The sequence below is a fragment of the Brienomyrus brachyistius genome, unplaced genomic scaffold (genome assembly GCF_023856365.1).
Source record: "Brienomyrus brachyistius isolate T26 unplaced genomic scaffold, BBRACH_0.4 scaffold81, whole genome shotgun sequence".
NCBI classification, from domain to species: Eukaryota; Metazoa; Chordata; class Actinopteri; order Osteoglossiformes; family Mormyridae; genus Brienomyrus; species Brienomyrus brachyistius.
Window position 1 is genome coordinate 630,816 of NW_026042356.1, and position 14,691 is coordinate 645,506.

The window sequence follows — 14,691 nt, forward strand, 5'->3', positions numbered from 1 at the left end:
GCAGGGTCCCCGTAAGCCACTGAGCCTCAGGCCTTGGAGGGGCAGCATAGAGCAGGGTCCCTGTAAGCCACTGAGCCTCAGGCCTTGGAGGGGCAGCATAGAGCAGGGTCCCCGTAAGCCACTGAGCCTCAGGCCTTGGAGGCGCAGCATAGAGCAGGGTCCCCGTAAGCCACTGAGCCTCAGGCCTTGGCAGAGAGGCTTAGGCGACTGCGGTGCAGACGACGATCAGGAACACCATGTGGCTTCCTGTCCTCCTTGGCCTCCAGCCAGCAGCAGAGGAGCCACATCTGTATGCAGCCCCGATTCCTGACTCAGCCTACAATGGTTTACGCAAAGCCTTCAACGGAAGGCTGCAAAATACTCGCATCCCCTCGACTGGGCCGCCCTAATGGGCTGGCGGCCCCCTACAGTGCTGTCACAAGCTGCGACTGCCACATGTCTCCCAGCATGCCTCAGGGGTAGCATTGAGGATCTCCATAGAGACCCAGAGCCAGCTAGCAGCCATAAATCCCTCGCATCTACCAGCCACGAGCCCTAAAGTAAGCAGAATACAGAGATATGATGGCAGGTAGATAGAGAGTATATGAAGAATACAGTATGATATTATATATTATATATATAATGTGTATATATCTGTGTGCATATTCCCAGATGTTAGCTAATGTAGTGGGAATGTGTGCCAGGAAAAAGTACACCGGAAAGGTTGTCTGTCTCTTGAAATTCTGAGCTCAATACAAAAAGAAGCACTTGTGGATACTTGACACCACAAGAGGGCGCACTGCAATCCAGGCCTCCACAGTGTTTACCACACTGTGGCGCTAATGGGGGCTGCTGGGGGTCGTGCTCTCTCTTTAATCGGCTGCTGCCCGTTAAACCAATCCTCTCAAGTCCGGATCTCAGCTTCAGTCCGAGACTGAGAGTAAATAGCATGAAAGACTGTGTTACCTTTTCAATGTACCTGCATCCGGCTACTGACTCAGTCTCTCTGCTGCTGCTTTGCCGTGTGTCTCAAAATTAAACAAATTACTGTTAGCGAAAAGTGGAGAAGGTGTATTTTAGAAGCACAGCTGAAAAGCATCCATGTGAGGACATGGTTTCTCGCATTGACCTGGGGCACATCGCAGGCACAATGAAATCCAGCCATATGCTTTCAGGAAAGCCGCACCATCACCGTGGTAATGGGAAGATCAATGATTCCTTCTTCTCAGCTGTATTTCATTTGTCTCCCAGCTCTCGTGAAATTAACATGCCATTAAACGGCCACGTTCGCATAATGGCTTTTAAAAAAGGGTCGACACTGTATACAGCATGAACAAAATCCCAGTGATCTGCTCTATGCTGCGAATTGTGTAACCGCTGGGTGATCCTATCCCCATCCCCTGCAGTGAATCGACAGACACTGGCAGGTTCACCTGGGTTACGTCTGAAGATGGGAGTTTCTGTTGTCCTCAGACACAGATGCGACGGTCATCACATGCTCCCAGAACAAGCCGTTCAGCGACACAGAAGTTCACACAGCACAGACCCTCACAAGGAGGAGTGACCTCAGGGTGGATGGATGGACAGCCGCCATTGGAGAAATCTGTGTGCATCCTGCCAGTCACTAGGGCAGAACATAATGATCCATGAAGGTAGTTTCTCTTCTGAGAATATACCCCATATATATAGAACTTTACCTGTGGTGGAATTCATCACCGTGCTCCTTCGTCCTCTCAATCGTTATTATTTAAAAATGTTTTTTCCCATCATCCCCATTTTGTTATTTACTCAGAGTGCAGCAGGCAGCGATTGAGGTGGTTAGGGCGCCCTTGTGGGGATCCCTGACACGCTGGCATTTTTGGCACTCGGTAGAGGAATCCTGCGGGGTTTTCTCAGCTTGTCCTTTCCGGGCTTTTCCCGCGTTGTGAGCTCCGCGCCGAGCGCCCTGCTGTAGCCATGTATTGCCGCTACTCTTTATCCTCTGCTCAGTGCTACGGCCGTGTCTCTGAAGGGGCTTCACTGTCTCTTCTGGAATATTGCGAGCACTGGAACTTTACAGGAAAGGGAAGTCCTTCCCGATTGTGGGCAGAAAATAGGATCTAGGGATCCTCCGTTTGATTTCACCTCCGTTCGATTCTGCGTGGATTAATCTGGGTCTCTGTTTTTCAGTAAACTCCCACTGCAGGTGGCCATCAGTAGTTAATGAAATTTCCCTGAAACTCGAGGCTCTGTTGCTTCTAAGAATTGGCCCAAATAAACCAAAATAGTTATTAGTAGCGGCTAGAACGTCGGTGATGTAGCACCATCTAATGGTGCGCTGTGGTATCACAGACTGTTCATGAAATTCCTCTGACATAAGCTTGTCTTATTCTTACCTATGACGCCTCACTGTAATATCGAGAGCTACGTCTCATACATTAATGATGAAGAAGGTCATGCATTTCAGCACTCGTGCTCCTGCCTTCAGTCCGCATGCCTGCACACGGAGCGTCACACGGAGTGTCAGGCTAACCTGGCCGTCGTGAGGCGCCTGCACACGCTGTCACTCACAGCTGAAGTCGTACATCAGAACCACACCTCTGGGTGCCCACAAGCCTCCATGTCCTCTGCATGTGTTTGGGGTATGGGGTGACCCCAAAATGACCTGAGTGCCCTGCACCATCTCACCCACGGTGTGTCCTGCCGTACGGCCACCATACCGCGGTTTGATTGAAATATTAATGCTTTCATTCATTAAGCCATGAGCCCTAAAGTGCTGGTATGATGTTTTTGTTTATAAATTGCTAACTGAACATTAAAGTCCAGGATTTTTGTTTGTAATCCCACTGCTGTGTGAGTGTAACCTACAGAATAGCTTCCACACAGAACAGTAATTATTGTGTTAATAGAACATTGGTGTGGTAATATTTCCTAGAGTGGCCTCAGCTCGTGCCTGAAGTGAGACCTGACAGAACGTACACCTGCTTATGCTGCCATTCATTGGCTAAATCCAGGCATCTGCAGTCGTGTTGTAAAACACAGAGGTTTCCAGCAGATGGCGCTATAAACAGCATAGCCCTCTATTGATTTGCTTTTCATCAGGGTTGTCATTACTATTCCTTGCTCCTGGTGCTGCTTCCGTCCCTCTGGTTGCCTGCAGACTCTTCAGGCACAGAGAGGGCACCCCGAGGGGTCCAGACACACATGTCGTTTCAGGTGCTACAATGTCTCTGTACTCCCTGTCTGTGCCTGTTACTGTGAGGTACCTCATGCATCATATTACCCAGAATTTATCATTTATTTATAATCTATTGTATTTGTTGTATTTGTATATTTTGCACCTATTTAGAAGTTAACTGCATTTCATTGGCTCTGCACCTGTACAATGACAGTAAAGCTGAATCTACTCAAATCAACTCTAAAAATCCTGACGGTCATTGCTGCATCCATAACTGATACTGCAGGGAAATTGTGCCATTTGATCACAGGAATCTTAAGCAGCACAGTTTCAGTGTGCATTCCACCAGGAACCTTAAAGCCATAATAATAACAGTAATGAACCAGCCGTGATGGGGCCGCCTCTCCATGAGAGCAGCACAGTTTCAGTGTGCATTCCACCAGGAACCTTAAAGCCATAATAATAACAGTAATGAACCAGCCGTGATGGGGCCACCTCTCCATGAGAGCAGCACAGTTTCAGTGTGCATTCCACCAGGAACCTTAAAGCCATAATAATAACAGTAATGAACCAGCCGTGATGGGGCCGCCTCTCCATGAGAGCAGCACAGTTTCAGTGTGCATTCCACCAGGAACCTTAAAGCCATAATAATAACAGTAATGAACCAGCCGTGATGGGGCTGCCTCTCCGTGACAGCAGCACAGTTTCAGTGTGCATTCCACCAGGAACCTTAAAGCCATAATAATAACAGTAATGAACCAGCCGTGATGGGGCCGCCTCTCCGTGAGAGCAGCACAGTTTCAGTGTGCATTCCACCAGGAACCTTAAAGTCATAATAATAACAGTAATGAACCAGCCGTGATGGGGCCGCCTCTCCGTGAGAGCAGCACAGTTTCAGTGTCCATTCCACCAGGAACCTTAAAGCCATAATAATAACAGTAATGAACCAGCCGTGATGGGGCCGCCTCTCCGTGAGAGCAGCACAGTTTCAGTGTGTATTCCACCAGGAACCTTAAAGCCATAATAATAACAGTAATGAACCAGCCGTGATGGGGCCGCCTCTCCGTGACAGCAGCACAGTTTCAGTGTGCATTCCACCAGGAACCTTAAAGCCATAATAATAACAGTAATGAACCAGCCGTGATGGGGCCGCCTCTCCGTGAGAGCAGCACAGTTTCAGTGTGCATTCCACCAGGAACCTTAAAGCCATAATAATAACAGTAATGAACCAGCCGTGATGGGGCCGCCTCTCCGTGACAGCAGCACAGTTTCAGTGTGCATTCCACCAGGAACCTTAAAGCCATAATAATAACAGTAATGAACCAGCCGTGGTGGGGCCGCCTCTCCGTGAGAGCAGCACAGTTTCAGTGTCCATTCCACCTGGAACCTTAAAGCCATAATAATAACAGTAATGAACCAGCCGTGATGGGGCCGCCTCTCCATGAGAGCAGCACAGTTTCAGTGTGCATTCCACCAGGAACCTTAAAGCCATAATAATAACAGTTATGAACCAGCCGTGATGGGGCCGCCTCTCCGTGAGAGCAGCACAGTTTCAGTGTGCATTTCACCAGGACCCGTAAGCCATAATAATAACAGTAATGAACCAGCCGTGTTGGGGCCGCCTCTCCGTGAGAGCAGCACAGTTTCAGTGTGCATTCCACCAGGAACCTTAAAGCCATAATAATAACAGTAATGAACCAGCCGTGATGGGGCCGCCTCTCCGTGAGAGCAGCACAGTTTCAGTGTGCATTCCACCAGGAACCTTAAAGCCATAATAATAACAGTAATGAACCAGCCGTGATGGGGCCGTCTCTCCGTGACAGCAGCACAGTTTCAGTGTGCATTCCACCGGGACCCGTAAGCCGTAATTATACAAGTACATCACCTCTCAGGAGACAATTCTGAAAAAAATTAGAGTCTTATGAAGTTACATGGTTGGTTTTATATTTAAATTCAAAGTACATTAAGTACATTTCATCCTGATAGGAAGGATCTTGATAGCATCTCTCTATTTTCTGTAATTTCTGGTCCTATTCAGGGTCTCGGAGGGTCCGGAGCCTATGGGCACAAGGCAGGGAACAACCCAGGATAATTACCATCACAGGGCACACACACACCATACACTCACACACCATTCACACACAAACACACCATTCACTCACACACCATACACTCCCACATCATTTACTCACATACCGGTCACTCACACCGATCACACACACACCATTCACTCACACACCGGTCAAACACACACTCAGTTCACTCACACATAATACACTCACACACCGGTCATTCGCACACCATACACACACACCCCAGTCACTCATACTCAATTCACTCACACACCATAACTCCATAACTCCAGTTTACCTCAGCGTGTTTTCTGTGCTTTTTGGGGGGAAACCAGAGAACCTGAAGGAAACCCCATGATGACACGGGAAGAACATGTAAATTCCACACACAGGGAGCCAGGGTGGAGACTTCTGGTCTTATGGAGAGTCCTGGTCAGGGAGGTGTGAGGCAGCAGTGCAACCACCGCACCATCATGCTGCCTCAATTGTGAAAGTAGACCATGGATATTATGGATGGGTCAGTATCGCGGTCGAGCAAAGGGCAAGGCAGCCAGCCGGCAACGTGAAATGGTTATCGACCGGGTGTCAGCAGTCATTGACACATGCCCCCCCCCCCCCCCGGGCGTATGCCGCATCCTGAGAAGATGGCATGTGCGAGCAAGTGCCGCGGGCAAAAACAGAACAATGTCCCGGCTAATGGGCCGAGCCCGATCCCAGCGAGAGTCGTGCTGGTGTCACAGCGGTGATGCTGAGTGATGGGATGCGGCCATAGAGTGGGAGGAGCCTGTGTATTCGAATGCCGTGGTTCTGTTACTGGGGCTTCGGACTGAAAGGCTCCTAATGGCTGTTATCTTTCCTGTTAGTGTTTCTGTCCTTTGTTTAGATGCCAGTTCTGGCTGTGATTTTCATACGTATCTGAAAAGGTCACCTTAGTCAAGCCATCTAACACCAGAGCGCAGAAATTCTTCAGCATCTTGTGAATGTTTGTTGCTGTATTCGCAGATAAAGTTAGATTATAGTCCAGCAGTTAGTTCTACTTACCTGCAATCATCTCATATAGTTTAATTAGCAAATACCTGTGTGCTGCTCCCGCAGGAAACTGTTTATCCTGTCGGTGTCAAAGGTTTATTACTTTTTTAAAATATTTTATTCATTATATTATGTTCAGTTTATTTGATAAAGAAAAGTCTATAAATATTACATAGCTGTTAATATTCTCGTCAGTTTTTCCATTTGAGAACCTGAAAGTTCATGTCTGTAAGCGTTATTTCATATTATTTGAAACGCTTACAGGGGCGGCATGGTGGTGCAGTGGTTAGCACTGTTGCCTCACACCTCTGGGACCCGGGTTCGAGTCTCCGCCTGGGTCACATGTGTGCGGAGTTTGCATGTTCTCCCCATGTCGTCGTGGGGTTTCCTCCGGGTACTCCGGTTTCCCCCCACAGTCCAAAAACAAAAACATGCTGAGGCTAATTGAAGTCGCTAAATTGCCCATAGGTGTGAATGTGTGAGTGAATGGTGTGTGAGTGTGCCCTGCGATGGGCTGGCCCCCCATCCTGAGTTGTTCCCTGCCTCGTGCCCATTGCTTCCGGGATAGGCTCCGGACCCCCCGCGACCCAATAGGATAAGCGGTTTGGAAAATGGATGGATGGATGGATGAAACGCTTACTTGTCCTCATAATGTCGGCGTTGGTAATGGTGAAAATACTGTTGCTGTTTGTTTAAAAATAGAACTTCAATATTGCAGATCATTTGACTGAATGACAGCGTTTACACATCTAGAGAAGCCGACAAAATGTACAGCTATGAGGAGGCTAACTGTATTAGCTCGTCTAAGGGATTTCAATGTTATGTTAGCATATGCTAATCGTTTATTTCTGTCTGTATGCATGGTTTCTGATTGTATTTATTGTATTTTTACAGTTTCACAAGTATCAACTAACATTGATAAAAGTCTTTCAAGAACAACGAAGTTGTCTGTTTGGAATCTATTTAGCGATGTGCCAAATTAATCAGCTCAATTATCTAGTGAGGGCAGAATGATCCGTAATTACGTTCATTTTCATTACATCATTTGTCCATTATGCTTTAAACGGTTGTCTTTAGATTTTACAAAGCAATGTAAACAGTTTCGTTAGAAAATGTTTCCCGTTTTCTCTGATTAGGATGAAGATCTGGGCTCATGGAGGGCCATTTAAGAACAGTCCAGTGTTTTTTTCTCAGCCATTCTTGGGAGCTTTTAGTTGTGTGTTTTGGGTCATTATCCTGTTGGAGGACCCCTGACCCGCGATTGAGACAGAGCTTTGTGACACTGGGCAGTACATTTCACTCCAGGACGCCTTGGTAGTCCTGAGACTTCATTGTGCCCTGCAGAGACTGAAGGCTCCCTGTGCCAGACGCAGTAAATCAGCCCCAAACCCAAACCCTCCCTGTTTCACACTAGCTATGGTGTTTTTCCTTGTAAAGCTTCATTTTTTCATATCTGGAGTTGATGTGACTGGACAAAAAGCTCCAGTTTTGTCTCATCTCTCCAAAGGACATTTTCCCAGAAGTGTTCTTGCTTGTCAGTGTGCATTTCAGCAATTTCTACTCTGGTTTTTCTTTCACCGGTGGAGTCTTACTGGATCTTATTCCATTTTCACTCCAACGGTGACAGATGGTGCGATCAGTCAATGATGAACCTTGACCTGGGAGTTCAGCTTATATCTCTTTGGAAGGTGTCCTTGGCTTTTCGTCTCCATTCTCACTACCGTCTGCCCAGTCTCGGGTCAGTTCTGCCCAGTCTCGGGTCAGTTCTCCTCTTAGTGTCAGTTCTTCCCATGAACCGTCATCCTCTTAGTAATATTTACAACAGGAGCATGAAGCTGCTTGGTCTTGTAGCATGATTGCCAAAACGACGCCTCATGGGCCATCTGTCGTATTTTGTGACGCCACTAGATGGTGCTCTTGGTTTGCTTTTTAACATACTTTGCTTTACTTGATGACATGTCAAAGGGACAGATTTATACATAAGGGTACAAACAAATTTCCCAGTATCTGTAAGTTTGTGCAGTAAGTGTTCATATGATTGGTAGGAAACTAAACCTGGGACTTAACATATACCCCTACAGTGAAGGAATGACCAAGCGTCTTTCATTCACTCACTCAATGACCAGTTCGGTCACTCCTTTGGCTCTCGTTCTCTGGAATGAGAGAATCGTACCTCGTTTGTGACTGACATACAGCATCTACTAGTGTAATATATGGCCTACATGTGCTGCATCTTCCTGTGTGTGGCAATTGGATTTTCGAAATACAACATTTTCATAATTAAAAATAATTTTAAACAAGGTTTGTCAGCACTTATGAGTCTCACACAGCACGGTTCTTTTTAAATCACAAGTGACGTTTACAGAATTAATTCATAATTCACAAAGTTACATTTTAATTAGGTTACATCTGTGCATAACCTCCTAAAATATTTGAGAATCTGAAATTAACATATATATTAACATATATACATTCCATGTTCGCAGCTGTAACCTGATTACAGTGGCTCGTTAAAAACTCTCATAGACACAGATACAGGCTTTACGGGCCGAGGACAGATACACACACAGGCTTTACGGGCCGGGGACAGATACATACGCACGCCCAGTGGGCCGGGGACAGATACATACGTCTGCTTAGTGGGCTGGGGAAAGATACATGCACACGCTCAGTGGTCCGGGGACAGCTACATACGTCTGCTTAGTGGGCTGGGGAAAGATACATGCACACGCTCAGTGGTCCGGGGACAGCTACATACGCACGTCCAGTGGGCCGGGGAAAGATACATACGCATGCTCAATGGGCCGGGGACAGATACATACGCACGCCCAGTGGGCCGGGGACAGATACATACGTACGCTTAGTGGGCCAGGGAAAGATACATACGCACGCTCAATGGGCCGGGGACAGATACATACGCACGCCCAGTGGGCCGGGGACAGATACATACGTACGCTTAGTGGGCTGGGGACAGATACATACGCACGCTTAATGGGCCGGGGACAGATACATACGCACGCTTAATGGGCCGGGGACAGATACATACGCACGCCCAGTGGGCCGGGGACAGATACATACGCACACCCAGTGGGCCGGGGAAAGATACATACGCATGCTCAATGGGCCGGGGACAGATACATACGCACGCCCAGTGGGCCGGGGACAGATACATACGCACGCTTAATGGGCCGGGGACAGATACATACGCACGCCCAGTGGACCGGGGACAGATACATACGCACGCCCAGTGGGCCGGGGAAAGATACATACGCATGCTCAATGGGCCGGGGACAGATACATACGCACGCCCAGTGGGCCGGGGACAGATACATACGCACGCTTAATGGGCCGGGGACAGATACATACGTACGCTTAGTGGGCCGGGGACAGATACATACGCACGCTCAGTGGGCCGGGGACAGATACATACGCACGCTCAATGGACCGGGGACAGATACATACGCACGCCCAGTGGGCCGGGGACAGATACATACGCACGCCCAGTGGGCCGGGGACAGATACATACGCACGCCCAGTGGGCTGGGGACAGATACATACGTACGCTTAGTGGGCTGGGGAAAGATACATACGCATGCTCAATGGGCCGGGGAAAGATACATACGCACGCTTAATGGGCCGGGGACAGATACATACGTACGTTTAGTGGGCCGGGGAAAGATACATACGCATGCTCAATGGGCCGGGGACAGATACATACGTACGTTTAGTGGGCCGGGGAAAGATACATACGCATGCTCAATGGGCCGGGGACAGATACATGCACACGCCCAGTGGGCCGGGGACAGATACATACGTACGCTTAGTGGGCCGGGGAAAGATACATACGCATGCTGAATGGGCCAGGGACAGATACATACGTACGCTTAGTGGGCCGGGGAAAGATACATACGCACGCTCAATGGGCCGGGGACAGACACAACATTTCCTCAGTCTTAATTGTGTGACATTATCACATTGGTCCATTTTTTTTTTCTTATTTTCAAACTTCCAGACTTCAAGCTTGGGTGAGTGTGTGGCTCAGCAGGCCGAGCCTTTGAGCCTGTGATCAAAAGGTCACTGGATTGAGCCTTACTATAATTTTAATTATTATGACATAAAGCCATGCCCTTACATTAGTCTGTATAGCCTTTGCCGGTAAACATGTTCCTACGTTTTGTACGTATCACATGTCCCTTAAAAGAGCAGTGCGCCATCAGAACTGAGCAGGTGTGCCGTGTGATATATGTATGTATTTACATAGATACATACATACCCACCCAGTGCTGTGCAGCATGGGCTCCCCAGAATGACAAGAATCACTGCCACTGTTTTTTCATAAAATATTTCTGACCACGATGGCATGACCAGCATTATTTTCATCCAAGGTTATATTTATATCTAGTTTTGAGTTTTATTGTAAAATAGATTTTTTTTGCCCAGATGATTATTTTGCTGCATGTAAAACGTGAGAATCTGAAATAAGCATAATATACATTCTGTGTTTATAGCTGCAGTTTGTTTACAGAAAATAGCGGCTCGTTAAACACTCTCGCTGCCAATCTAACATGGACGGCTCTCCATCCGGCAGATGGTCAGGTGCTGCAGTTCGGAAAGCTGGTCAGCACATCCAACACTTATGAGGCCCACGATGCAGAGGAGGACAGGAAGCTTGTGACGGTGCAGAGCGACCGGCTGCTGCTGTGGAGCATGGGGATTCACAGGAAGTAGCCCGAGAAGCATGGGGATTCACAGGAAGTAGCCCGAGAAGCATGGGGATTCACAGGAAGTGGCCCGAGAAGCATGGGGATTCACAGGAAGTGGCCCGAGAAGCATGGGGATTCACAGGAAGTAGCCCGAGAAGCAGACACAGGGAGCAAGAACAAGTTCAGTGCTACGTGCCTTCAATTATGATTCACGCATGCGTGTTTTATTAACACAGCCATATATAAATACAAATTTTATATTTTAAAAATTGTAAAAGATATATTAAAAAGGTTTGTCCTCCATGTAGCCAGTCATCCAGGCACCAAACCACCTCTGAAAGACAAAACCAAGAGGAGTTAACATCCAGGCCAAAGTGATTAAATGAGACATGCACACTACATTAACTACAGCTGGTTCCTCCATCATTTAAATGCACTTTTTCCCCACATGTAATTTTAACCAGAATCTTTGGTCCAGTTATCACACTTATGCAGGAGATATCAGCAGTGATACAGTGGATAAGCATCCAAGTCAGAAAGTGCACAGCACTGTTCACATCACTGCAGCATGTGTGTGATTAAAGAAAAAAGCTAATTCTTTGTTAAAACCATGTAAGGTTTTAAGGCCACAGCACCAAACCTGAAATGGAAAACTTCAACTCTTCCAGCAAGAAAGTGAGAGTGAGAAGAATGTGTAACGCTGTAGCCACACTGTTTAATAAAAAATTATATTTGTTAAACTAAATGTGTCTTCGCAATGTTACTTACACAATGATGATGTTGATGGGGATGTGAACGGGTTTGACGAAGAAGCAAATCCCACAACTGCAAAACGAATTGCTGTAGCCATGACGATCTTTTGTAATTCTACAGGGGAAAAAACGCAAATTAAGCTCAAAAGAACATGAACAGACTTCAAAAGAGGCAGTAAAAGCTTAGTACTTGGAAACATGGAAGCAGTCATTCTACAGTACAGTCACTTTCTAATGAATTACAAAAACACGCCCCTATATTTTACAAATTGATTTGATTAAAAATCCAATATGTACGAAACTGGATGATAAACTTATTTTAAGTAACAGAGTAGAATATCGTATTACTGCGTAACAGAATATTTTGAGCTTTCGAATATGTGAATTAGCAATAATAATAATATTCAATTACTTTTAATCACGAGCACTCATTCGTTGACTCATTTTAAAAATGCAACCCCCAATAAAATAGAGTTTTACAATAACATTATGTCACGTTGAAATAAATACCTTTGTTAAAAGCCGAAAATGCTGCTAGTTTCTCAACTTTCCAAACCGACGCTGACGTCATCTAAAAAGTACACATGCGTGAATCGAGTTTGAGCCATAAACTTTTTTCTGCGGTTCAAACGTCTAGGCCTATTAGTGTTCTTCTTTAGTCTCATTTAATGTCCTTAATTTAATACGTATACTTATATTAACTATTATTAAATTTACTGATGTTTTTCATCTTTCCTGCATATCATTTACAATTAAATGCATTAATCACGTATGAAAACTGAACTTTTATTTCGACACAATAAGCGGAAAAAACCTCCTTATTCTTGCCAGGTGGGTGTTGATCGTAGCCTCGGTTTTCATTATTAATGTATTTTTAACTGAAATCATTTAAATTGCATAATGACAAGTGAGTAAACGCTGCTGTGTTATTAAAAAGGTATGTACCGCGTTTACCCTCCAAGACACCTAACAAATCCTACGGCGCGCCATTGAATCCACGTCCATTTCCGCTTTGACAGCTTCCGCGTTTGATACGAAGCTGATATAACAACTTCCTGTCTGTCAATGAAAGTGAAAGCGATTTAAAACTGGAGTCGCCATTTTGTCAAGAAACGCGAATGTGATTCTGGAAAAATAAAAAGATATTTTTATTGCCGGGTAAGATTATGCTCACCTGATTAACCAATAGTAAAACATACATGTTTAACTTAAATATTGGGATGTAATAGTTCTTAACGTAATTAGACGTTGAGAACTATATAATGTATCGCAGTGCATTACAATAAGTAACTGCGTAACAGAATATTTTGAGCTTTCGAATATAAAGTGAATTAGCAATAATAATATTTAATTACTTTTAATCACGAGTTCGTTTAATGTACAGTGTTGTTTAAACATGGACCGCGGTTAGGTTATAATACTTTGAAGTTGTATTAGGTTATAATACTTTGAAGGTATATTAAGATTGTTTTAAGATGTCGGGGATAACTGCTAGCTTGCCGAGGAACCCGGGTTAAACTCAAGGTTTAACAGTTAATGAAACAAGGCTAAACCACGGCATCGCTGAATTCGCGAATATTAAGGGTGTTAATTAATCGAAGTCTAGTCATGCTTTACAGTCCTGTTTAATTCTGATTTTAATAATCTGAAATCACTATACCGGCTAACTCGGGTTTTACCCTACAGCGCAGATAGGCAAACAGTGCTAATGAAGCAGCAACTAGCCGAAACGTTTGTATATATACATAAACAAATATAAACTTTATATACTTTTTTCTTAGATTTTTTTCTTAGCTTATAAGCAGTTTGATTATTTTAGGTAAAGACAGGTTTAGCACCGGACCGATTGAGACGATGCGTCATTTTGATTAATACAGTCTGCTAAATACATTATTAAAATCATGTGAAATTATATAGAGAAATGTATTTACAGCGTTTCTACGCAGTATGGAAAAGTATGGAGTTTGATTTTGGTGTTTTCCAGGTGTGGATAAGTGTGTTTTATATGTTTTTAATTGGAACAGATTGGCCTATAATATATATATATATATATATATATATATATATATATATAATCTGAATTTCCTTAATGTTTTTGTTTAAATCAGCGTGATTCCAAGGCCCCCCACGTATGGAATTTTAAAATGTGAAGAGGGTAGCTATATGGTGAAGAAACACGAACTAGTCAAGCCACATTCAAAGCTTTATAAAATATTTTAGTACATTCATAGCGATATTCTTTTTTCGAGAGGCAAACAAACTACAAACCAAAAACACTAACAAGTCTGGTAAAAATCTGATATTGCTGCTAGGATACTGTTTACGGTCACGATATGGTATTCACTAAATCGAACACGTGCAATTACATTTATAATTATTAATACATTTAACAAAATAAACATTTTTAAAGATTTGTAAAATAGAATTACTGTTGAGTGTGTAAGCCGCCATGTTGAAATTGCGTCACAGGGGCAACTCGGACAAGAAAATTCCAAGAGAGTCTAGCTGCAGACGCCTGTAGAGTGGAGCTCCACAGGAAACAGATGATCTTTAAGGACGTAAAGTGGAGCTCCGGTTAGGGTTAAGGTTAAGCTTAGGGTCTATTCGCTGTAACACAGAGTTGAGATCACGTATTTCTGGTGCAGGTCCACTCTGGTGGGCGTCTGCAGCTGGACCCTTCTTGAAAATTCTGTCCGACATCAACATCATAAAAGAGGCGTGTTTCCAGCGGGAAGCGACGTTTTTCGTAATGTTTTCATCCGAGTTCCGAGTTGGAGAGAAGTAATCGAAACGCACCAGTTGCGCTGACATTTATTTGTCACATTGATCATGAGACACACGCATTTCAGCCAGTTCACACGCCACACCTTGTGTTTCTCACACTGAGAAGTAAGGAACAACCACCACCAAGGTGTCACGTTATATGCAATTAATGGACGAGGCGCCGGCAGACGGAGTGGAGGTTTTCGCCGAGTTCATAGCTGACCCGTGCTACAGAG

General features: G+C 45.1%; 2 protein-coding genes and 2 long non-coding RNA genes across 4 annotated transcripts in view; 2 read left to right on the forward strand and 2 right to left on the reverse strand.

Annotated features, from left to right (window-relative positions):
- Positions 1-11,685, forward strand: part of LOC125726960 (thiamin pyrophosphokinase 1-like) — a 46,640-nt gene extending 34,955 nt beyond the window's left edge. The window contains exon 9 of the mRNA XM_049003501.1: positions 10,826-11,685. Coding sequence (XP_048859458.1) covers positions 10,826-10,965 — 140 coding nt within the window. The 3' untranslated portion in view covers positions 10,966-11,685. The remainder of the gene's footprint in view (positions 1-10,825) is intronic.
- Positions 3,984-4,834, reverse strand: LOC125726964 (uncharacterized). Its single transcript, XR_007388479.1, has 3 exons — positions 4,705-4,834; positions 4,430-4,516; positions 3,984-4,053 (listed from the first exon to the last, which is right to left on the reverse strand). It is a non-coding gene; the product is annotated as an uncharacterized LOC125726964 (long non-coding RNA).
- LOC125726962 (uncharacterized) lies at positions 11,138-12,706 on the reverse strand. Its single transcript, XR_007388477.1, has 4 exons — positions 12,507-12,706; positions 12,203-12,263; positions 11,709-11,807; positions 11,138-11,274 (listed from the first exon to the last, which is right to left on the reverse strand). It is a non-coding gene; the product is annotated as an uncharacterized LOC125726962 (long non-coding RNA).
- A 25-nt stretch (positions 12,707-12,731) lies between these two features.
- Positions 12,732-14,691, forward strand: part of LOC125726958 (NACHT, LRR and PYD domains-containing protein 3-like) — a 41,678-nt gene continuing 39,718 nt past the window's right edge. Inside the window, exon 1 of the mRNA XM_049003498.1 lies at positions 12,732-12,850. The gene's annotated coding sequence lies outside the window, so the exon portion shown is untranslated. The remainder of the gene's footprint in view (positions 12,851-14,691) is intronic.